Source organism: Acipenser ruthenus, chromosome 14 (assembly GCF_902713425.1).
Source record: "Acipenser ruthenus chromosome 14, fAciRut3.2 maternal haplotype, whole genome shotgun sequence".
NCBI classification, from domain to species: domain Eukaryota; kingdom Metazoa; phylum Chordata; class Actinopteri; order Acipenseriformes; family Acipenseridae; genus Acipenser; species Acipenser ruthenus.
Window position 1 is genome coordinate 30,322,164 of NC_081202.1, and position 24,660 is coordinate 30,346,823.

At 36.8% G+C, this 24,660-nt stretch overlaps 1 protein-coding gene across 5 annotated transcripts in view; it reads left to right on the forward strand.

Moving 5' to 3' along the window:
• The window catches only part of atxn10 (ataxin 10), an 82,108-nt gene that overhangs the window by 38,923 nt on the left and 18,525 nt on the right, over positions 1 to 24,660 (forward strand). For 3 of the 5 annotated variants that reach the window (XM_058986329.1, XM_034033064.3, XM_034033065.3), the window contains 4 exons: positions 2,840 to 3,002; positions 3,226 to 3,334; positions 7,825 to 7,994; positions 14,575 to 14,638. In XM_058986329.1, coding sequence (XP_058842312.1) covers positions 2,840 to 3,002; positions 3,226 to 3,334; positions 7,825 to 7,994; positions 14,575 to 14,638 — 506 coding nt within the window. Of the gene's footprint in view, positions 1 to 2,839; positions 3,003 to 3,225; positions 3,335 to 7,824; positions 7,995 to 14,574; positions 14,667 to 24,660 lie in introns of all 5 variants that reach the window. The other 2 variants (XM_058986328.1, XM_034033068.3) reach the window with 1 other exon arrangement.

Sequence of the window (24,660 nt, forward strand, 5' to 3'; positions counted from 1 at the left end):
ATAGACGTAACAAAGAAACTCTCAAAGTGTAGACATGTTCCCAGTAAGACGTGCCTGTATTCTATAGTACAATAGTAATTAAAAAATAAAAGCAAAAAAAATCTCCAAAAGGGCTAAATAGATTACTTTTAACTGAATTATATATATTTTTCTTACCCATAAAGGTCTATTGTGGGGGACATCAAATAAGAAATGGCCAGTTGTATTTTTGTATTTATTTTTTCTGCTGTTTCATTTGAATGCATTATAGCGGGCCCAGATTACTTTTGGCCGTAATTATCCAGAACTGTTACTGGGAAATCTGGGGTCAGCTTAAGGAGATTATATGTGAATGTTAACATGGTCAGTCAGTGGTCAGGATATACAATAATCGAAAAATATTTTAATATAACAACGTATTTACTTTTTTTTTACTATTTTTTTAATACGATGAAATATATCAACTGACCATTATATGTGAAAATGTTAGCCCACTAGTTAACAGTTCATAAACAAGAAAAAAAAGTGTACGTTAAAATAAAGCGTGGCCCTTTTTTCCTTACCGAGTATCCTGTTCACATGAAGATAAACATTTGTGGTTTTTAGGATCTGGAAAAAAAAGAGTTCAAATGTATGTTTTTTATGTTAGCAATGGTTTGAGATTAGTTGATTAACATTGTAACTCAGCCACAACTGGCACTGATTTATGTAAGATTACAGAATCCTGCTTGGCGCCATCACTCAGTACAGAATTTAGAAAGAACATCACAAGCCAGGATCTCCAACAGGACAACAGCTTCTGCATTTAAATCTGTAACATTTGCTGTTGTCGAGCGTGACGGTCTACAAAAGTTTTGGTTGAAATATAGTTAGATACAGCATAAGCCATTGCCTTTAATCAAGTTTCTAATGTTCTGACACACACGTACAGTAGCAACAAACAAATATATATCCCGTATTACTTCGAATTAACGCCACACTCGAATTAACGCCTCACTCAGATATCAGCTTTTTAATAGACGCCACCCTCGAATAAACAGCGCTCTCAATAAAGAAACGTAAAGGTATTTTTTTTTCTACCCCTGCACAAAAAATAAATAAAGAAATGCGCAACTCTGGCTATGTACATGTGACGCCCCCAAAGAGACTGCAGCCTCATTCCACCATGTAATACAAACTAATGTACACACACCTTAGTAAGCACATTTTATTTTATGGTACAGTCCCAACAGACAACCCAAGATGAACTACTGTACTTAGAGCACGGCAGTCCATCACAGCAGGGGATAAATCAAGGGCTGTCTGTTTACCTTATCCTCAGCTTGGATGGTGAAAACTTAAACTCAGAGGAACTTGGAGCTTTGCCGGTCACTCTACGCTATCTGAAAGCTGGCTGAAGATATCTTGTAGGGGTTTAGTTGTTGGAATTCAGTTGGAATTTTACTCAGTCCTGTACAATGATATAAAAAAAAAACGTGCTTTTTATCTATGAGAAGATTTAGTTTCGGTTTATCTTACAGAGAAATTACATACAAGCAGGTAAGTAAAACGATTAGGATATAATTTAGTTTTAACAGAAATCAAACCGATATTCAGAGGTAATATTTTTCTCTAAGAAAAATAAATTGCATCTCACTCAACTACCGTTCTCTCTCCTCTTCTTGTCCCACTCGATAGCAACCAATACACACTTCTGATTCGCTGGTACAGTACTCCCCTGACCTCCCAACTCCCACCTAATAGGCTCTCGTTAACTGTCAGTAAATGTACTGTATTCAAGCCCCAAAAACACACAAGAGTTTAGTGCTGCAGATCGGAGCCTCTCATGGCGCCGTTTCTAAAATGCCTTAAATTATTTAATAAAATATTGCAGCGTTTGTAAAGCATAGTATTATTAATAAAGGCCGTCCTCGTATAATCGGTGCCCTCGTTTAAGGGCCGCAGTCATTTTGAACAATTTAAAATAAACAATACAGTGCCAAATTGAAGTAATACGGTATCTATCTATCTATCTCTCTATCTATCTATCTATCTATCTATCTATCTATCTATCTATATATTTATATAGGTATGCATTTAGAAGGATCCGCTTGTCTTAAGTTATAATGGAAACCATGTACAGTACCCACACAAGCATGCATATACAGAATCACACACAGGCAGATTCCAGCATGGGCACACACAGACATACAAATTGAAACAGTCACAGCTGCAGTCACACCCAATCAAACACAAGTATATTCCCCCAATCAGAAACACACAAAGACTCAGATGGCCCACTGCTGACAATATTTGTGCTACAGTATTATGAACAGCAAAAAAATCAGTGAGCATCTGCTGTAAGATAATAAATGACCTTTCTATGTTCTACAGGATCTACAAATATTGTCATGTTTTCCAGTCCTAACCCAATGAACATGTTCATACACAGGTTTCTTGTTTCATTTGTTTTCATTTTGCCAACAAACTTGCTTTGTCAGCTAGTTGGAGAACCATGGCAGTGCCCAGTGTATGCTACGTAGAAGTGAAAACAAATGGAAAGCTCTTTTTTAATCCAAAGGGACATTAAATGCCTTCTTGCAATTCAATTGTTATACATTTGTTCGGATTGACCCATGCTTCACAGTTTCAACAGGACTGGCACAGATTCTCTTATAAAAAGCACTGTTTTCATTCTGTATTAACCCTAAAGAACTGCTTGCTGCACAACCCCTTCAAAACAGATGCAGTACCCAAATTATTGCAACTAGCAGTCTACAGTTGATTCCAAGTTTAAGGTTGTAACCTGAAAAGGTTTTAAAACGGACCTACCGTAATTCCATTTGAATGTCTTGCTGTTTGTCGTGCCGTTATTTCCCAGGATCACATTATTGGAACTAATAACTGCAGAGCTGGGGGAAGCTGGAGTGGGGACGCAGGAGTCTGCTGTTCCAGTTAGACTGGCTGAGTTCTTAGCAACTTGTTTCCAGGACAAGTGTAAGGTTGTGCTCACATTAGCTTCTGATTCCTCTGCTGCAAATGAGGTAATTTTATGTGTGTATGTTTATCAATAAAATTATAGTATTTATTTAGTAATGTGCTGGACCAGCTGTAAAAATAATTACTAGTGTGGATAATTACATTTTATGTGATACAAGTTTGCACTTCGGAGTTAAGGTCAGATAAACATGCAACAATTCCCTGATCTTGTTTGACCAGTCCTATGTTGTAAACATTATTTTTGAAGTCATCCTGTTTTGCTTTCAGGAAGCCCTTATTGTGATAAGGCTGTTAGACATTCTCTGCGAGATGACATCTGATCAGAAAAAGTTCATGTTCCTGCAGTCATTCTCTGAGCTACTGAAGACCACTGTTGGTAATTTTTTTTTTTTTATAATAATTTAATACATCTTTCTTTTCCTGCAGTTCCATTCACTGTCTCTCAGATTTGTAGTTTGATAGTAACACATGCTATATGAAACATGTATTTTCATTTTTTAACATGACAAATGGTGGTTCTTGGTTTGCTTGGCTTGCTTTCCAGGAAGTTGGTTACACTTACACTTCCCAGGTCATTTCACTTCAGCATTTTCTCTAGGGAAGCATCTTACTTGCTGGAAAACATGTCAGTCATTAGGGGGAAGCAGCTTGTTGGTTATTGACAGGAACAAAGGCCCTGAAACAGACAATTTCACTCTCCAGGTTAGTTACAAACTAAACCAGCACTAGAATTGAACAGTAATAATGTACTGTACTTGCGAGTGTAGTACGGGCAAATTGAGGATGGCAGAAAACTGACCATCATTTTTACTGTACTTTTTTAGAGTACTCATTAAAAAAAAACAGGAACCCTTATATGCTGACCATGCCCGTATGTCTGTCTGTCCGTGCATCTATTACACTATACCTGGTGAACCGGGTCATACACCTTCGACAGTCGTTTTGGATTACATTTGTCTATAATCCGATACATGTTCGATTTTATATCAGTATTTTTTACCTTTTATATGCACTCTTCAATTTCTTACTTTAAGCAGTCCAGAAATATTACATCATCACTTTATGCAATGTCCACCTAATGTGCATTCACAAAACGTACTGTAGAGACCAGAGAGCATTCAGAAATCATTCAAGTTACTTTGGGGTGTAAAGGAAACGTATTGTTTATTATATAGACAACACACATGGCAGACTACTTCCCAAAGTAAAAAGCTGCGGGAAGATAGTTAAGCACCATTAGATTTTTGTGTCCATCATGTAAAACCGAAACAACATGCATTAAGTATCATATCACTGTCATCAACATTAGCCTTTCATTCTTAAAAATGCCAAACAGGGTTGCAGTGTTATAATAACAGATGAGTTGAAAAATAATTGCCTTATGCTATTTGATCATATTTGAAACAATGTAAAAACATTAATAGTGAAAGTGAAACTACTCATTCACTTTGGTATTTTGAATGGATTGTCTGCTTCATTTTCAAATCTTAATTTACTCTTCATGGTAAGTGATCTATTACTTTTTTATTCAATTAACCTGCCATGATTTAATAAATTGTATTCTATGTTTATATATCCAAGAATTACCTAGGTTGCTATAAATTTCAAGACCTGCAGTCTTGAAATTTATAGCAATAATAATAATAATAATAATAATAATAATAATAATAATAATAATAATAATAATAATAATAATAATAATTATTATTATTATTATTATTATTATTATTATTATTATTATGTGTGGTGTTCAAAGGTCAAAGTACTGTTAAATGCTCATTTTGTCCTGAGATACCCAGGTTGGTGAATCTCCTCAGTCATGGTGGAATAATATAGTATTTATATTGAATTATGTTTTTTTTACAATGCTGCATGTTTGTCACATTGATAGTAAACAGTATCATAGGTAGTACGCAACACTGCCAAGTGATTGTTCTGTGTGCTGTTGGTGTACATACATATTTAAACACCACATTTATTTTCACTATATGCCAAAGTTTCTAACCTAATAGATTGTGACTCCACTTCATTTATATTAAAATACCCATGCTGTCCACAACTATCAGTATAATCCGTCTACATTTAAACTGTTACATGGACAGAATCTGTGTTCTATAAAGTACAGTATGTAGTATGTAGACCCACATGTATGTCTATCTATCACACTCTACAATGTGAACACAATAAATGTATTCACTTTACAACAAACTTCTATTTTATTTTACACTCTAGCCTCCTATAGAGGTTTCAGAATACATTTCATTTTAACCTTGCACTTGTGGGATGATGAGGACCCTCCTGTATGTGCCTCCACTGATTTAATTTAGTATAGATGTACTTTTTTGATGAATTCTGCAAAAGCCGGGGGCAGTACATAACATTAAAGGCAAGATTGACAGCTCTCTGCACAAAGACATTTTGCCGGTGTGATGCTGAGGTCTGTAGTATCCAGCACATGCATTTGAAACTGAGGATCAACAGGGTATGTATTGTAGTACAACAACAACTAGTTGACTAGTTGACAACTTGTTGATTTGGAGGGGTAATCGGGGCAGCAGTGTGGAGTAGTGGTTAGGGCTCTGGACTCTTGACCGGAGGGTTGTGGGTTCAATCCCAGGTGGGGGACACTGCTGCTGTAGCTTTGAGCAAGGTACTTTACCTAGATTGCTCCAGTAAAAACTCAACTGTATAAATGGGTAATTGTATGTAAAAACAATGTGATATCTTGTAACAATAGTCAGTCGCCCTGGATAAGGGAGTCTGCTGAGAAATTAATAATAATAATAATAATAATAATAATAATAATAATAATAATAATAATAATAATCGATGTTGAACACCAGGCTTGAAAGCATAGTAGAGAGAATGTATCTTATATTGAGAGACCCAATACAGCTGCGAAGTGAGCCCAGCCACAAGACGCCGCTATGGGAGAAAAGAATCAATAACCACAAAGCGCCCTCTCCTGCTGTAGCGCAAGACATCGTTGTGGAGAGTAGAAGCTGGGCTGCGTCCCAAACCATTTGAGCAAGGGAGTAGGGTGTAGGGTGGAGCTAAAAGCATTAAATGGGACGCACTTCAGCATCATCATTCAGCGCCTTTACCTTTGACTGAGCAAGAAGCTACACAATCTTTTGTTGTCAGATTGTAGTTTGGAAGAATGGCTGCAGCATTTGCACTATTCCTGTTCCAAAGAACTGTGGCAAGGATTTCGGCAAGTAGGAGACGTCTTCGCCTCGCTATTGCCCTACTGAGCGAACAAGAAGTATTTTTAGAACGTTTTACAGTATATGGTTATTTTTAAACTTTGAGATAATTTGAAAAACTTTTGATATTGGTTAATAAAATGCAAACTTTGCCACATCTTACGAACATGTTCTTAATAATGTAGTCTAATATTTATGTTTTTTTTGTTTGCTTTTAAATAATATTTTAAATAATAAGATAACTGTTTTAATTTAAATCCAATAGGTAATGTATTTTGCTTTATATTCAGTATCACTACGAATTGACTCAAAGTTCTACACTAATTTATCAATCACTGCAAACACATATAATGGAAATGATATGATATGGAAAAGTTTCAGATGTCACTCGCAGCCCAGCTTCTCTGTGTTTCTTTTCCCCGTGAAGAGGACATTGTTTGCCCCACGCAGCTGGATCAGTTTTAGAGTCTCTTCCTCTGTCCTAGTTTTGTAGCTACCTATCTAGTTCATTAATTAATTGATAGATAATTAATTCCAGCAATCGAGCAATGTACTGAAAAGATTTTTCAATGTACTTTCTGATCATATATTTAAATCATGATCATAGATTTAAAAAGATTAATTTTATTATCTAAGCGACATTTCACAAATAATTTGCTTGTTAAATAACTTACCAATATCTACAATTTCCTAGCTAACTACATTTACATTATATTTATGTGCAGTCTCGTCTGCTATATTTGCAAATTGTTCCCACTTGTCTCCACCTTTAACGCAAAGAGTTCTGGGACTTCAGCACAATAACACTTCTGCAGAAGTGTTTCACATGTTTTGTGGAACTACAGATGTTCAATGGCATAACAGTCTGGCTGGTGGGCAGGGGGGGGGGGGGTGGTTGGGGATGTTGGGCCAGAAGTCACATTCATAGTAACATGGAGAGGGGGAGGGGAGCACTTATAAAACTGGACACCCATGCGACAGATACATGATGCAAGTGATATCGCCACCAGCAAAATGACAGTGTATAAGTCCACTGTTATGAAACTGTAATTACATGGGTGAGTGGAATGTGCCGTGTCATGTCAGTTTGAGAGGCCAGCACCAATAACAAGGATCAACCAAGAGTTTTCCAGTGTTATACAGGATGAACAACAGAATACAGACAGAGATGTTTAATGGGAGGGATGGATTCACCGTCACTGTAGGGCTATATACATTTTGCTGTCATACCAGTGTGTTCTGTGTTCACCATTTATCCAGTGTCGGTAAATCCATCATCCTTTTGCAGTGCACCTTCCCACATGAATAATAGATCTCAGACATCTCAGCCTCCCAGTATGTCTCTAGGGAGCAGTTTGGGTCCCTCCAACACACTAGCATGGCAGCAGATCTAATACACCTAGTGGACCATGATGATGGATGTCTCTTGTGTTATCTGCAGAGAGCTGCTGGCTGTCTGTGGTTGCTTGTGTTGCCTTGCTTCTTCCTGTGCTTGTAAAAGAGTTAGGGGTGTGGAGTTAGTATATACTAATTAGTCACCTAGCTTCGGAATCATTACCCAGGATACAGCGACGGTTACATAATGTTTCTGTTGTACACTCTGAGGTATGCTGTTAAGTTATGCACTGTTTTAAATTCCTTTTTTTTTTTTTTTTTAAAGAACTTTTGAAGGAAGTCCACCTTACTGGCAAAGAAAGTAAGAACATTTTCACCCCAACCCACAATTTCTCCGAGATGGAGACAGTGTCTCACCCGGCTGTGGGGTTTAAAGCACGTCTCATCAGACTGATTGGGAATCTGTGCCACAACAACAAGGAAAACCAAAATAAGGTAGGTGAAAGATACTAAACTTGCTATTGTAGGGTAAACTTTCACCACCACTATATAAAGACTTACTGATAATGGAGCCTTTCTAATCCATTTTTGACCTCTTGTTACCAATAATAGCATTATCACTGGTCCCCCTTTTCTTCTTGTTTTTTTACATTAATGCTGTTTTTTTAAACAGTACTGTATAATCATGGACTAAACTGCTTCTTCCAGACCATGTGACCTATACACATGATACTACACCCAAAGGAAGTGATCAGGTACCAGGAAGTGGATCAGTCTGTTCCTTATTGAAGTAAACAAGCAAAAGATCTTCAGCATGAAAAATGCACAGTGTTAATGCTCCTGGTGCTAATAACGAAAGGAAAGAAACAAATGTCACCTTTTTAAAACCTGGTCTTTAACACAGCTTAGCAAGTATCATTTATAAAAAAATCAGAGAATACAGTGATTTCCTCATTCTCAATACTTGGATGGAGCGCTGGACATACCTGCCAACATTTGGAAACTGTTCAGCGGGACGCTCGTTCCCTGGGGGTGGGGTTGGGGGCATGAGGGTGACATGTACGTCATACATGGGAGGGGTCATACGCAAAAAACACTCATATCATATAAAAGATGTATCCCCCCAACTCAACACCACACAACCATCATGGCAGGAAAAATAGACAATGAAGCGTTCTTACCTTTGTAGTGATCAGCAGATGTGTCAGCCGCACAAAGAGCACAGCGTATGGTTTTCACTAACTTTGCTGTGGAGAATAAATGACTTTCTTCCTATGCATCGTGACGCAGGATATATGCTATGAAACCGGGAATGTCCTGACCATATAGGGACTGTTGGCATGTATGCTCTGCATGATAGGAATTTCTTCATAAAAAGCCAAAGAATAGAGAACAAGAAGAGAGTTCTTATTCAGTTTTGGCTGTTTGGTTGTGGTGGGATCCTTGATTGAGGTGGGGTGGGGTCTGTTCCATCTATCTAATTCACAGGAAGTGAACAAGTGTTGTGGCTGGAAACTGGGTCCCAGACAAACTGAATAACACCTTTAGAACAAGTTTAACTGCTAAATGTAGCCAGTGATCAAGTGATTTAATAAGTTTAATTAATCCATAACTTGAAAACACTCAAATATTGCAATGGTAAAAATAAGAAACTCAAGTAGACAGTTTTTTAGGCTAGTGACTGCCTTTTATCAGCCACTAAGTGGCTCTTTTTAAGCTGCAATTAAGTTAAAAATGGTGTTTTGGTTTTGTGTTCTTCACATCTGACCTTGTCAGTGGGAATTTCCAGAGCATAATCTCTAAAGATCAGTTCCAAGGTGGTCTGTGCTGCATTGACAATATAACAGAAAGTGGATGATGGTGACTGGAACAATGCAAAATACATTTTCATACTGATCTTGCCATGTATGCTTCATAATAACAGCCTAAAACTAATTATATGAGGCACAGCATATCAAACCATGTGCTATTTTTACTATATTAGGTAATACCTTAAGATACAGCCCATCCTGTTTGGTGTTTGGGCTCAGATAAAACCACCTTGTTTTGGCAGTGAACATGGTAAAGTCAGCTACATCACCATGAAGATTATTGAAAGGTTTAGCTTTTGGCGGTTATTATTGTTTTATTAATCGCATGGAAACTGCAGTTTCAAAGGAAGCAATGAGTAGAGTTTTTATTGGGTTATATCCAGAAGTTCAAATAAAAATAACTGGGCAGTTCTCACATGTGGACTGTCAGAATTGAATTGGTCCACATTGAGAGTAATATAAATAATAAAGAGATAGAATAACCACATTTAACATGAGCACTAGGGATCGGCAAGTAGTAGATTCCTGAATACCTTGATTTGTTTTAATGTTACTGAAAAAAGAAGTGAAAAAATAAAGTTTTTGAATATTCTACATAAACCAAACACATTACAACATGCTCACGAAAGGTAGCACCAGTAAAACCAATTAAGCACTGTTTATTTAAAATAGTAACTAATTTGTTTGTATAAATGATTTTGTTTTGCACCAGTGTTGGCATACGCACATTTATCCACTACAAAAACATTTGTTGAACAGTAGCATTTCACAAGGGAAGTGATAGGAGTGGGCATATGATTGAAAATGACAATAAACAAATGACAAATTTACGTTTTACTGATTTATTTAAAGTGTCAAACTAGCATGTCTCTAAACTCTCTGTCTACCTTGTGTAGGTGTGATAGACAAGCCATTGTGGAATGTACCAGATAGCAGTAGTGTCTAATTATTATGGGATACATGCTTTTGGGAGAACATTAAAAAGGTAAATCTTTAATAGAAAAATCACTATTCTTATATGATTCAAATCTAAATATCGGTGTTCTCTTACTGTGGCATAAAGATTGCTTATTTTTGTCAACAATTCTCATGATCAATGTTATAAAGCCAACATTTTAAAATGCCAGGCCGCTTGCTTTTTACTGTGCAGATTTCTGGGCCAGCTCCCTACTGTGAAGGTCATTGCACATTAACTAGTTGAGAACTGAATAACGAATTACAAGAGTATTGCAGATCTTCCCACAGATATTTGGGTGGCATGTGTGCAGATTCCTTAAAAAGGAATAATCTGTGGCTGCACTACAGGATTTTGTAAAGTCAGAGTTTCGTTGACCTCTTGTTAAATACTTCGCATCCCCTTCTTTGTTTAAATTACTTCAGGGTGAATTGCTTTTGAATTGAGGGTGTAACCCTGCCAATTAGACCCTTATCTTTATTTTTCCTTTCTGCGTCTAAAATGCAGGGAGTCAAATTATACATATCCGTTTGTTTGGTAAGGCCTAATATGTCTTAAAACTTCAGTTCAACTGCCTAAAGCAATGATGATAAAACATGGCTGTACCAAAGGTCAAAGTGTAATCCGGTAGAGACCTGAGTCGGGTAGACTGCAATTTCTTCCAAAGGCAGCCAGTGCAGCTAACTCCTGAGAACTTCAATGCATACATCTCTTGAGTGAGTGAAAAACAGAAAGTGAAACCACAGAATATGTTAGAAGCACCTTGATGCTAAGATAATGCTAATTCGGGGATTGCAGAAAAATTTAAACATGGCCACCAAGTGCCAGGTGAGATCTGTAGTTCAATGTTTAAACTCTGTCTGTCTTATACAGGTATGATAAAAAAAAAAAAAAAAAAAGTATTTCAGCCATTTATTTCAGGTGAACTGGGAACACGACGACAGCAAAATGAGAACTACACCTGTTAAAGTAACCTGGCAAATAGAGTGGCTGTGTTTTATTCTGTTAAAAAAAAGAAAAGAAAAGAAAAAAAAGTCTCTTTCTGGTTTATTGAAGAATTTAAATTTGAAAATAATGTCCACTTTACAATATACCATGTACTTTTCTATTTTTGTTGTGTGCTACCTTCAGCCAGCCATTTCATTGGCCAAACTGATACCAATTAGCAATGAAAATTCCACCCTTTTGACTTTTGTTCTGTTGGCTGTCTAATTTAAATAATTCAGTTTGTGCTGCAGGGTATTGATCTGGACCATGAACCCCCTGAGGGAGGGCTATTATTTTAATAGAAAGGGGGTTGCCTATTCATTATTTGCATATAGCCTTCCGCGGGTACAAAACACAAATAATGTCTAGAGGAAAAATGCTGGCAGTAAGCCATTGCCACCAGCAGCGTGCATCAGAAATAGTGAGGTAAAGGACACTGCAGCAGCAGGAGGTTATAAATGTCAGCCGCTGTTGCTCACTGAAGCAAAACAAAAATGTAGATATAGGTAAGGGAATACCATTTTAGAGAAACCCCTATGGGGCTATAAGGCAATTACCTTCTTAAATGTGTATATTTTTATTTATTTGTTTTATTTTATGTCAGTCTTGTGGTCAAAGAAGATAGGGGAGTAATGGCAGTGTTTATAGTCAAGCAAGGTGTAGACAGATACAATGAGAGTTACTTCTAATCTTCCACTCACCACCCATACACATCCACTGGGGACAGGTTGAGATAGACATCTTATTCCACTTTCATTTTAGGACGATCTGTTTGATCCAGAGTCTTTTTGAACCCACAGATGAAAAGCTGTGTTTGCAGTTAGAACGCTGGAGTAAATGATGTGTCGCTGCGTTAGTGTAAAATAAACAGCACAAGAAAAAAGGGACTAGAAATTGGGGGTTATGCAAAAAACAAATCCCAGATTGTCCTGGTAATGCATTGTGATGACTGATTCATATAGACACCATCAGGATAAATATATTGACGGGACCATATTATTGTCTGATTTGTGGTAACAGCAGTTAGCTTGTCAATACTCTTACACCAGAGGTTAATAAAAAAAAAAAAAAAAAAAAGAAATGATGTTCCATTTGATGAAATACTATAATAAAATATAGATCCTGTAAATAACATTTAGTATACGATTTTTGTATATTGCATACTATATATATTTTATTTTGGGGGGAAAAAATGGATCTGTAAAAAAAAACAGGACAATAGACATCAAAATGATTTAAATTGGCAAAAAGCTTTTACATGATTTTCCTGTAGATTTTTCAGACATTATTTTATCTTTGGCTCTGAAGTCCATTTAAACTGCCACCACACTAGGTTCACTTCCTGTGCAATAGATCTGGGGACCCCACATGAATCATCGCTAGACATAGAACTTCAGGTGGAGTCAGGTGGGATCCTAATTGCTGCTGCACAGGGAACGGATCCATGCTGCTGTGGCAGGATAAAAGGGCTTCACCAGAGTCTGGAAAATTAAACAATCTACAAAAAAATCAGAAGGGCCTTGTGGGTGGGGGGTGGGGGTTATTACCCCTAAATTAACTGATTGCAGTATATACATAAAATTCCTTAAAATGTTATGCTTTATTGCACATTCCTTTTTCCAGTACTTTGCATGCATCCCCCTTGTATGACATTCCTCGTTTGCAGGTGTTGTGCTTGTGTGTGTGTGTGAGGGTCCCCTAGGTACCCTGGGGCTGCCTTTATTGTTTCTGCTTGTTCAATCTGAAAATTATTCACTTTGTCCCAGATCTAAGCTTTCAACACATTCTTTTTTTTCTTTTCTTTTAGAAGCTACACAAGGCTCCAGTTTTGTGTTAATTAGTCTGGATCCCGGGGGCAAGAACTGACCCTATTAAATTAGACATCAGCCGAGTGACCCTTTATTCTTTATCTCTCGCTAATCTCACCCGGTGTTAAATTCCAGGTTTTTTCAATGATGATTATACAGAGAGGTTATCTGATTAAGAATCTTTTGAATACTTGGTATTTGCAGTTAAAATCAGTCACTCAGAGGTTCCGAATACAGGATTTTAAATATAGGGTAGTTTGACGTGGAGAAGAAGGATGGAAGAAGGAAGTTATTTTGGAGAATTTGGTTTAAAACCTGGACCCTCATTGATTCCTTGCCTACAGTAAATGTTAAAATATTTGTTTAAGCATTTTACAAGCAAGTAACATTTAAGTAACCATGTAATATAAAAAAAAAAAAAAAAAACAACACGAGTGAGAAAATAAAGATTATCAAGATATCAGAAACAGTGTCTTTTGGATAGCTTTTCACATTTGCGTGTCAAAGAAAAAACAAACATTTTGGGGCCGATTTTCATGTTGTCATTTTGAAGGGAGTTTAAGCTGAGTGCTGGCACAATTCAGTTTAGCGGTGACTAATGAAGAAAGAGTCCTTTTCAGTATGCGTTGGTCCCAGTGGTCGACATAACTTTCACGTTTGCCCCTGTATTTAAATATTGACCTTGCATTGTAACCCTGCCTTGCATAATGGCATTTGCCAAATAAATAAATATTAATAATTAAAATTGTGCCCTTTGTTTCCTTTTTAGTCTTTGGTGTGGTATTTTAAAGCATGTATTTTAGGTTCCTATTTTACTGTTCAGACACACTGATTTAACACCAATTAAAAACACAGTGATACATTATATTTAAACACACTTGATCTGCCTCTCACATATCTAAAATCTGCATCTCGTTGCTACAAGTCCCAATGTGCAAGACGGCTTATCTGAAAGACTTTGATACTGTGCTCAGAGTAGGTTCTGGGTTGGTAGGTAATATATTTCCATATTGCAACCTTTAGATATGTTTCATAAGGAACCGTTACATACAGTACATTGCAGGAGATCTCCAACTCCAGCTCTGCTAATATAAAGGAAGTATAAGTGTAATATTTATATATTTTCTAATAGTTGTTCACATGTTTTTGAGTTCAGTGCTGCCCAGAGGTTGTTTCAACATACGTACAAAGAGAGACTTGCATATTTGTTTCATCTTGTCATGTGATTAATTAATTCAGTAATGCTTCGCTGCAGTGTCAGCCAGGTGAGTGTTTGCTTTGGACACAGGGTTGCTCAAGGCTGTCGGGCAGTTTGAGTGTTAAGGTTACGGCTACACCACTTGTTTTCATTCTTTCATGACCTTTGTACAAAGAAGTCCCAAGTCATTAAACTATTTTTAAGTCTTCTATAAATCTTTTCTGGCGTTAAATTAAATTCTTTATAGGTCTCACCTATACAATGATATCTATGCATCTATTTTACTAACTTTTATTTATTTTATTTTTTTATACAGGTTCGCGAATTAGATGGTATTGCTCTCATTTTGGACAGCTGCAGTATAGATGGCAACAATCCTTGTATCCTTCAAAAGGTTAATATGTGTTTGTAAGTACTGTGCATTTTATTTCTCTGCAGTTTAACGAAGAACAGAAAAAAAAAAAATAACTGACAGATAATACAGTAAAGGAACGGTTTTATGTTGTTATAAAGCTGCAAAAGAGTAACTGCATGCGGCGAAGATAATTTGTTGCAGCAGAGACAAACCAAGGCTTTAGTTTCAGCTATTTGCAAGGCTCCAATGGGATAATAAAAAACATTTTGGGAACAGCATTCTCACAACATTATTTCCTGTATTGTTTTGCTCGTGATTAAATCGCTATACATTTACTTCCTTTGTTACATGTAATAGGACCCCATCCACCCAAGCCATATGTTCTGTGCAATGTAGGGTCAGATGGGACCTATTATATGTAAGACAAGGATGTGAATGAGGCAAACACTTCCACCAGTAATGTGGCAGAATAAGTGGGCTTCATCTGAATCAAAGTGAGAATGTCTGCAAGGAAAACAACTAGAAGGGAATTTGCCTAACGCTGCCAATCACAGCAATGTGCGTTTAGATGCTAATGCTCCGAGATCTTCTAATAGCTGGTGTGTGTTTTTGGTGAACACTTTGTTATAAACAATCTGCAAATATTGCTTGCTCTGTTCAAATCAATCCAGCAAGTCTTTATCAAGTTTATAAAAGTTGCAAGCTTTCATAGAAACAATAAAAATACATGGGTGGCTTCACGTAAGACTGATACCACAGAACTGATCTGTTAAGAGGTCATGTTGTAAAATGCAGTAGTTGGTTTGTGTATTAGTTTTTTTTTTTTTTTTTTTTGCCAACCCTTGTTATTTGTCACTAGTAAGCAGGAGTGTTAATAGTTTAGAGTTAAAAGTTTAACGACCACCAAGTGCTTAGAAGGTTGCCTACATGTTTAACCATTATCAAAATATATGCATGTTATTTTATGAGTTGCTGCAATACTGACAACATAGGCAGATGTGTTTCATGAAGCTATTGAGTCATGGTCCCATTATTTTAGCAGAGTAACCAGTAGCTATTTGTCACTAAATAGGCACCATGTTCTTAAAAAATGTTCTTCCTGTTCTTTTGGTTTGTTTAGGGGGTTATTTTTTAACATTCTGCTGGGTCTTTAAATACAGGTATTGCAGCTTAAAAAATAATATTCTATCAGTTCTGGAGAAAGAACTTCTTTGGAAAGGTATTATTATGGTGAAGGCATTGCTTTTTAATCTGTATTGCATTTCACTGAATTACAACCTTGCTGTGGGGTCTCCCTAATATTCGTTAGCTTTTCTTTTTGCTTCTGAATGATGGTATACAAAAATGTCAGTTCAGATATTTGTCCCAGCACTAATAGCTAAAGTAACAGAGTGTATGCATTTGTCAGACCCATAGGGATTCTGTGGGGGCCATTGTAGCTGTCCCAAAACGGGGTGTATTTGCTAAGTTTATTTAGTGCCTGTCAGATGTCACAGTTTAATCCTGGAGGCTGACTATACGTGAGAGGAGGCTGACAAAGTGGGCACGAATCTTCATGCCTGAAAGATGGCCTTCTAAAGTACAATAGACTGAAATGTGCATGTCCTGTGTATGTGACTCCCAGAAACAATATCAATCCCAATAGACATGTCATATAATGTTGAAGTATCTCTAATGTATTGGCTGGTTAGTTGGAAGGAGTGTTGCCTTACAGCTAAGAATCCAATCTGAAGAGTTTTAGTGGATTCAACCACACTTAATCAGTTGGTTTCACAGATGCCAATTGGTACTAATCTCAAACTACTTTACCTAAAGTAACACTGGATCATCCAAGATTAGTGCTATGCAGAGTCTGTGAAACCACCTGAATAAGGGTTATTTAAAATTGGCTCTTGGTCCCTTGTAATCTGTAATAGAAAGGATGTTTTTAGGAAAATTGAGGCTTTTTACTAGATCCAAAATACTGTGGAAACGTAATTGGCAGCAAGGGCGGAGACAGAACAGGTATATACACATGCTTCTGGAAGCATATTGTATTCTGATTGGTCGACACTATACACTACAACCTTTGATTGGCTGATTAGACTATTGAAAAGGTTAGTTTGGCTTGCCATTAGCTCACTTGTAGATGCACAGACTTTGTGATTTCAGTGCTATGGAAACGCTTTAGAACCCCTTAAAACGGAATTATTCCCAAGGTTAAGTTTGAGTGTGGATATCGTATAGCTGTCATTTTACTGAGCTGCAGCCACTCTGACCATTTGAGGTTTTTCTTACCGTTTTCAGGGAACTCATTTATTGTTGTTAGATTTTGATTAAACCGTGCATGGAATTAGGTCTTTTTGCACATACTGTGAGTGCAACTTACTGTGATCTACTTTTTCAAGGAACTGACGCATGATTGACCGAGCTAGTGATGGCTAAATCTTGGAAACTGCTTGTCCCATTATGATTAGACTGGGCATTTTTCCTTTCTGTCTAAACCCTCTGGCATCATTGTGTTGAATCTAGTTTTTCATTACTTTTCATACTATATATGTTACATCAGAAGCCAGGTGTTCAATATGTTATCTTAAATATGTTACCTCTCAGTTCCTATATACATGCATGTCAAACACCAGGACAAAAAAAAACTAAGAAATGGGAAGCGCTGAAGGCTCTTGCCCGGCATTCAGGGCCACTGTGTTAGTTATAACCTTTGCTGTGCATATGTATGCTGCTTACAATGTCTGGTAATGAATATGCACAACCCTTAAAAGCACTTATAGATGCATATGTGCAACCGGTATATCTTTGTGTTTCAACCATTTTTTATGAGTTAAATGAGGTATGAAATTATTTCTCTTTAATAATAAGAGACCCTCTATATATAATTTATTTACTTATTAGAAGTCACAAAAACGATTGTTGAACTAAAATAAAACATAACACCAAAACAGTGATTTGTTAATTTAGCAATTGTAAATTCTAAAAAAATAAAACTCAAGATAATCTTACAAAACTAGAAGTAACCAATTTGTGCATGTTGATATATAAAGAATTTGGACCCCCACCCCACCACCACCACCATTTTATTTTCTATTACCTCACTATTCAGCTTTTTAGTAAAACATAACTTGTATTAGATACCAAACATTTCACTAAAAGGAATATCATAGAGATTTTTAATCAAAGCTAGTTGATTAAACAGAGAGCAACCGATATATCCGGAAGTTCCTTCAAGGACAGCAATACAGTCTGAATAACCTGGCTCTTGATACTCTTTTGGGTGATGAGTGAGAAGCTTACAATACATATATGACTGTATTAGCATTGCTTGTTAGAGTGAAAACTTTAGAAACCATGAACATCATAAGCAGACAGAATGTAATGCTACCAGCCCTCAGCAAATTAAACAAAAAAAACATACAATAGGCTAATTAATACAACAGTAACAAATTTATTGCAGATTATTGTGTTTGAGAGGCTCCATGCTTTGTTTTATGTCTATAACAAACACCAGTGTCTCATTTAAAACACAATGGAAAATGTGATTAAATGTAGCCATCTAACAGTGCTTATTTGTTTTGATTGAATCTTCTCTTAACAAGATGAGAAAGGTTGTTGTTTTCAATGTTGACATGGCATAGCATTTTGTGCCCCAGTGAATATGTTGAGTCTCACAACCCAGCTTATGCATTCCAAAAGGACGAGGCAAACCCAGAGAGACTTGATGAAATAGACAAGACCGTCTCCTTATGCCACTTCATTGTTGTTGCTGCTTAGAAAAAGCTATTTGTCCTAATCACACAGTACATTGTAACTATGAACTGGGTATTATGCCAACACAAAACATCTTATGCTTTTTATTAAAAGAAAAGAAAAAAAAAAAACACACATTTGCATTCTGTGTATCTACCACAACACTCTATGAGACCAGAGCAGTACTCACCACTTAAAATATTTAAGAAACTGCAAAGTCTTTGGGGGTTACAAGGCGATACTATAAGGTACTGTTCTGTTCCACCTTTCAACTTTGTGATGTTTTTAACTTAATCAAAAAAACAAAAAACATGTTTTTCCAGGGCTCTACACATCTGCCATATATTTGAAAGGTAATAAGAACATAAGAAAGTTTACAAACGAGAGGAGGCCATTCAGCCCATCTTGCTCGTTTGGTTGTTAGTAGCTTATTGATCCCAGAATCTCATCAAGCAGCTTCTTGAAGGATCCCAGGGTGTCAGCTTCAACAACATTACTGGGGAGTTGGTTCCAGACCCTCACAATTCTCTGTGTAAAAAGGTGCCTCCTATTTTCTGTTCTGAATGCCCCTTTATCTAATCTCCATTTGTGACCCCTGGTCTTTTTTCCTTTTTTCAGGTCAAAAAAGTCCCCTGGGTCGACACTGTCTATACCTTTTAGGATTTTGAATGCTTGAATCAGATCACCGCGTAGTCTTCTTTGTTCAAGACTGAATAGATTCAGTTCTTTTAGCCTGTCTGCATACGACATGCCTTTTAAACCCGGGATAATTCTGGTTGCTCTTCTTTGCGCTCTTTCTAGAGCAGCAATGTCCTTTTTGTAACAAGGTGACCAGAACTGAACACAATATTCTAGGTGAGGTCTTACTAATGCATTGTAAAGTTTTAACATTACTTCCCTTGATTTAAATTCAACACTTCTCACAATATATCCATGCATCCAGTACATTTCTGAGTCAACATAAACTCCTAGGTCTTTTTCATAGATTCCTTCTTCAATTTCAGTATCTCCCATATGATATTTATAATGCACATTTTTATTGCCTGCGTGCAGTACTTTACACTTTTCTCTATTAAATGTAATTTGCCATGTGTCTGCCCAGTTCTGAATGCTGTCTAGATCATTTTGAATGACCTTTGCTTCTGCAACAGTGTTTTCCAGTGTCATTATTATTATTATTATTTGTTTATTTAGCAGACGCCTTTATCCAAGGCGACTTACAGAGACTCGGGTGTGTGTACTATGCATCAGCTGCAGAGTCACTTACAATTATGTCTCACCCGAAAGACGGAGCACAAGGAGGTTAAGTGACTTGCTCAGGGTCACACAATGAGTCAGTGGCTGAGCCGGGATTTGAACCGGGGACCTTCTGGTTACAAGCCCTTTTCTTTAACCACTGGACCACACAGCCTCCTATACTGGATGAGCAACCGAATCAAGGATTCGGAACAGAACGGGAACTGGAAAGATAAACGAAAAAACCAGAAATACCAAAATACAATTTTTGTGACAAACATCTCTTCAAAGCATTATATATTCACCATAACCTACATATTTCTTATTGCATCGATACTCTGTTTTAAACAGAAGATATGCAGGAACAAAAATCCTCTCCAAGTAATTAATTACGTATGACTAAGGCTAAGATTTTGGCATGGTCATTTTTAGTACATTTCACAGACGAGGTTAGGAAAGAAACCAAGAATTCACAGAAGGTTCACACAAGAGCTTTTAAATAATACACCAAAACCAATACTATAAAGACTATTGCTTTTGACAAGTTTAAATGTTACTTAAGTTAACAAAACTTACAGTACATACTTGTGACAGACATAATTTCTGGTCTAGTCGAGGGTCTTCGACCCTGTGCGAAGAGTCGGCAGTAAGTAATTTAAAATCTTGCAACACACAACAAATCATCAAACCTTTCATCTGTCATTCTAAAAATGCAGTTTGTATTTAAAGTATTGTATTTATATGAACAACAACTGTGACCACTTTGTGCAGTCAAAACGGCTGCGACACGATTCGTCCCGTACAGCAGATAGTGAAGCTGCACAACTAGCTGTCTGCGCCTCACATATCACATTCATCTGCAACAGAAGTACAGCATGAACCAGGTTTATAGTTTGCCACGATTCTGAAACAGCATGTTGTAATGAAAGCCTCTAAGTTGGTAAACGTCTGTTGTCTACATCTGTTCTTCTGTCTTTACAGAAAACAGGTCACTCACAATTTTTTTTTGCATTTTAGCTGTCACCGATTTACATGCTTGCTCACTCAGCTATCTCATTCGCTGACCTACATACCTACACATAAATGCTGTGTGATGATGGAAGTTAAATGCAATGTCGAATTTCATTAACTGGCTATGATGTAATGCTTTGGTGTTGACCACTGGGGTGTAAGACCATGGAAAGAGTGCTTTTTCAAATGCTTGTATGTTTGAAAACAATGGAAAGAGACAGAGAGAACAGGCTGAAAGGGAATGAAAAAAAAAGTTATTCACCGATAAACAAAATCTTGAATATTGTTTTCATTCTAGAACGTAATACTTAATTTCATTTAGTTTTTTGTTGAAAAATTTCTTGTTTTTTTTTAGTTTATCTTTCCAGTTCCCATTCTGTTCCGAATCCCTGATTCTGTTGCTCATCCAGTATGACACTGGAAAACTCTTGGTTGATCCATGTTATTGGTGCTGGCCTCTCAAACTGACATGACACAGCACATTCCACTTGCCTATGTAAACACTTCATAGCATGGACGTCATACACCTCCATTTGAATGCAAGTGCTGGCTCAACACCTCCTATCCCCCCTGCAAAAGACTGTGTTATGCCATTGAACATCTGCAATTCCACTGTTATGCTATGACATCTCATTGATTTGTCTTTTTTAATTTATTGTAAAAAAAAATTAAGCCAATTTAATTGAGGGCAAATTGAAGTATGTTCCTAGAGTGGGTGATAAATCAAGTACTTTAAAAAAAAAAAAAGTGACAATCGACTCTACAGTCATGACTGTGTGATGTTGTCACGCGAAACAGCAAAAGGATGTCCATTTGGTAGCGCGACTTTAACGGCAGGGTCAGTCGCTTTCTCGCAATAAAAATAGCTGTAAAAACCCATGTAAACTGGAGCAGGAATCATGATTGTGGCTCACGAGATTTCAGCAGTCAAGATCCCATTCTTCTGACTTAATCTCACGTAATCTCCAGTCGAAACGCCATACAAAACACTACCTGAAGACATTACAAACTATTGTTATGCTTATGTGTTTATGATGTGGATCTGCATCGGCCACGCGAAACTCGCCTGTCTACAGATTAATGTGTTTTTAAATTAAAGCACTTTGGAGATTATACACACAGCACAACCTACTTGTGTGATTTAAAAGGCTTTCAACCAGCTTTCAATTGAAATGTGTCGGTTCAGTGAGACCTTAAAGGAAATTATTCGGAACTGCTGTATTCGTCCCATCCCTAGTGTGTTGGAAAGGTAACCAGACTAGCTAATGCATGGCGTAATTCAGAATGTGCGCGACAACATGTTAATTTCTTAATCTTGTTAAATGTTTTTATCTTCATGGCAACGCATTAAGCTCTCCTCATGATCTTCAGAGTCGTTATTTTCATACTTAGTAAGCAGACACATACATTTAATCCTTTGCGGTCCTATGGAGGTATACGGTCCGACATTACAATTTTCCCTTTCCGGTCCAATGTCGGACCCTGTAAAGACAAACTTTTATATATATATATATATATATATATATATATATATACACATTTATAAACACACCTGTAATAAAAGAAAACCGATAAAGGGGAGAAATGCAGACTCCATACGTATCTTATAATTGTATATCACGTGGTCAAAGCTGTTTGTTGTGTTGCTTAGTAATAGTAGTAGCACAACGTGTGGTTGTGTAGAAATGGGTTTTCGTAAGAACTGCGTAACCGGATTTCGGGAGTTGTTTGCGGATCACCTGGAGTTTACTCACGGACCACAGGTTGGGAACCACAGCTGTGCATATCTTGATTACAGTGTTTGTTATTTGGTACTTTAAAGTTGCTATAGGGATGGTGACACCATCATTGCAGTTTAATCCCAGCCAGAGTACTAAACAACCAGAGATCGACTTTCATAAGGTCTTGTTGGTTTGATATATATATATATATATATATATATATATATATATATATATATATATATACGGAGATTGTACATATTCCCTGAGGGCAGGTGGCACATTCTGCCCCTTTGGATCATACAAGTGTAATTTGATTATACTAAGTGTTACTTCCTGCACAGAGACGTCGGTTTTTAACAAATACCTCATTAAATACACAGAGCTATCACTGAACTGCTGCTTCTGTGTAAACAGAAATTGTGACTCATTGTGACTAATAATTGTGAGTGTTGGAAAGAAAATGTTGCCACTTGCGGCCACGAACTGAAGTCTAAAACAACTTATGTTAACCAAAAGGCATGTCATTTTAGTTTAATAGCTGCTATTATAATTATGGCTTCTGTTTTTCGGTGTTTATTTTTAGCTATTTTCGAGTTTTATGTAGACACCCCGAAATCGGTTTTATTTGGGGCTTTCGCTTTTTATAAACTGTATGAAATTATTGTTTTCGGTTCCAAATTTCTTGGACGTTTTTTTCTGTCACAGCATATATAGTAACTTGACAGTACTTGCACAATTGTGCCCTCTTTCCTTTTCTGTCTCCACAACAAAATCCTTATGGTCACATGTGTATTTTTCTGGGCTTTGTGTGTCTGTGCATTTTATTTACATTTCGCCAATTTGCAGTTCTGTTTTAAATCCCATGAGCGTATAAATCCTCCCTATCAAACTGTAATATAGCTTTAAATCTCACGAGAAAGAATAATCCTGCAAATCAGTAGCTCTGCTTGTACTGTACAAGTGGTCAAACTTATCACGAGTGCATTTTACTGCTTTGTCAGCACACTTTTATGTATAGATTTCTTATTAAAATAAATAGTTAATTAAAAGAATTATTTGTAAAAGTTTAAGCAGCCTGCTGTTTTATTAGTTGACTGATTCATTAAAATATCTTTTATAACTGAAAGGTAGAACAAATAGGGTGTACAAGATGTAATCGTTCTCATCCATGCATTTTTCATGGTATTTTGTTTGCGAGTGTTGTTTTGTTTCTTTTTTGTTTTTAATCATATCCTTGAAACTTATTTTGTTTTACAGTTTGAGCTTAGCATGGTTCATAGCAAATATTTTGCTTACCAAAGACCATTGCAAACTGCATGCTTTTAGGTAGTTTCCCACAAGGGCTATTTGCGTCATCAATGTGAGACTAAAGGTAAGAGGGTGAGACGATTGTGGCTGCTAACGAGATGCAATGAGTCTGATACTGATGCTGTTACATGTACTGGAATGGCTTTTGATGTTCCATGTACTGGAATGGCTTTGAATGGATATATTAAACTGAAAGTACTGTACAATGTTCATCCCAGCACTAGGTAACACAATAGCGGCCCAGGGAAGAATGATGACAGAATACATTTATCAATATTATAAAATCATAGAAAAAAAAAAAAATCTTCTAAAGTTTTTTTTTTTTTTTTTTTTAAAGACAACTTTTAAACCCATTCAGTGCTCTGTTCTGCACTACATTCTCCCCCAGGATGTCACACCTATTGGCAATGGTGAAACACTTCCTTTAGCAGTGTGGTGAAGCAGGACCATCCGTCATCCCTTTCCCGAAATCCTTACAAATATAGTCATCTATATCTTCAGTGGTAGAAAAAAATAGAGGTTTACTGCATACCTTGATAAGTTCAGTAGAGATTTACTGCATACCTTGATAAGTTCAGGCATGTGGAGTGGGGAGGTGTCTTTCGCTTGCAGGTGAAAGATTGTGTGGAAGGAAAGGAAGATATGTCTGCAATAGGGGCTGATAAGAAGAACTGTGTCTGGGGAGAGGAAAGAAAGCAACGTACAGTATACAGGTCATAAAGGATAAATACATAACTGCTGGTCTTCTAGATCTGGACCATGGGGGGTATTCTATTGTAAGGGTCCAGTACATGTATCTAAGGTTGATTTTAAATGCACAATAGGTTTTATGTACAGTTAAATCAATTGTGTTTCATGGATGGCATAGCTCCAGTCTTGTATTCGATTCCTCAAGAAGTTTGCCTCCTGACAACATCCTGCTGTAGTTTCTGTCCATCTTCCTTCAGACATATTTCTCTTTGGTAAATGTACAGTATCAATCACTGCTAAAATGAAACCACAGGTCCTGTCATTTGCAGTTACATTG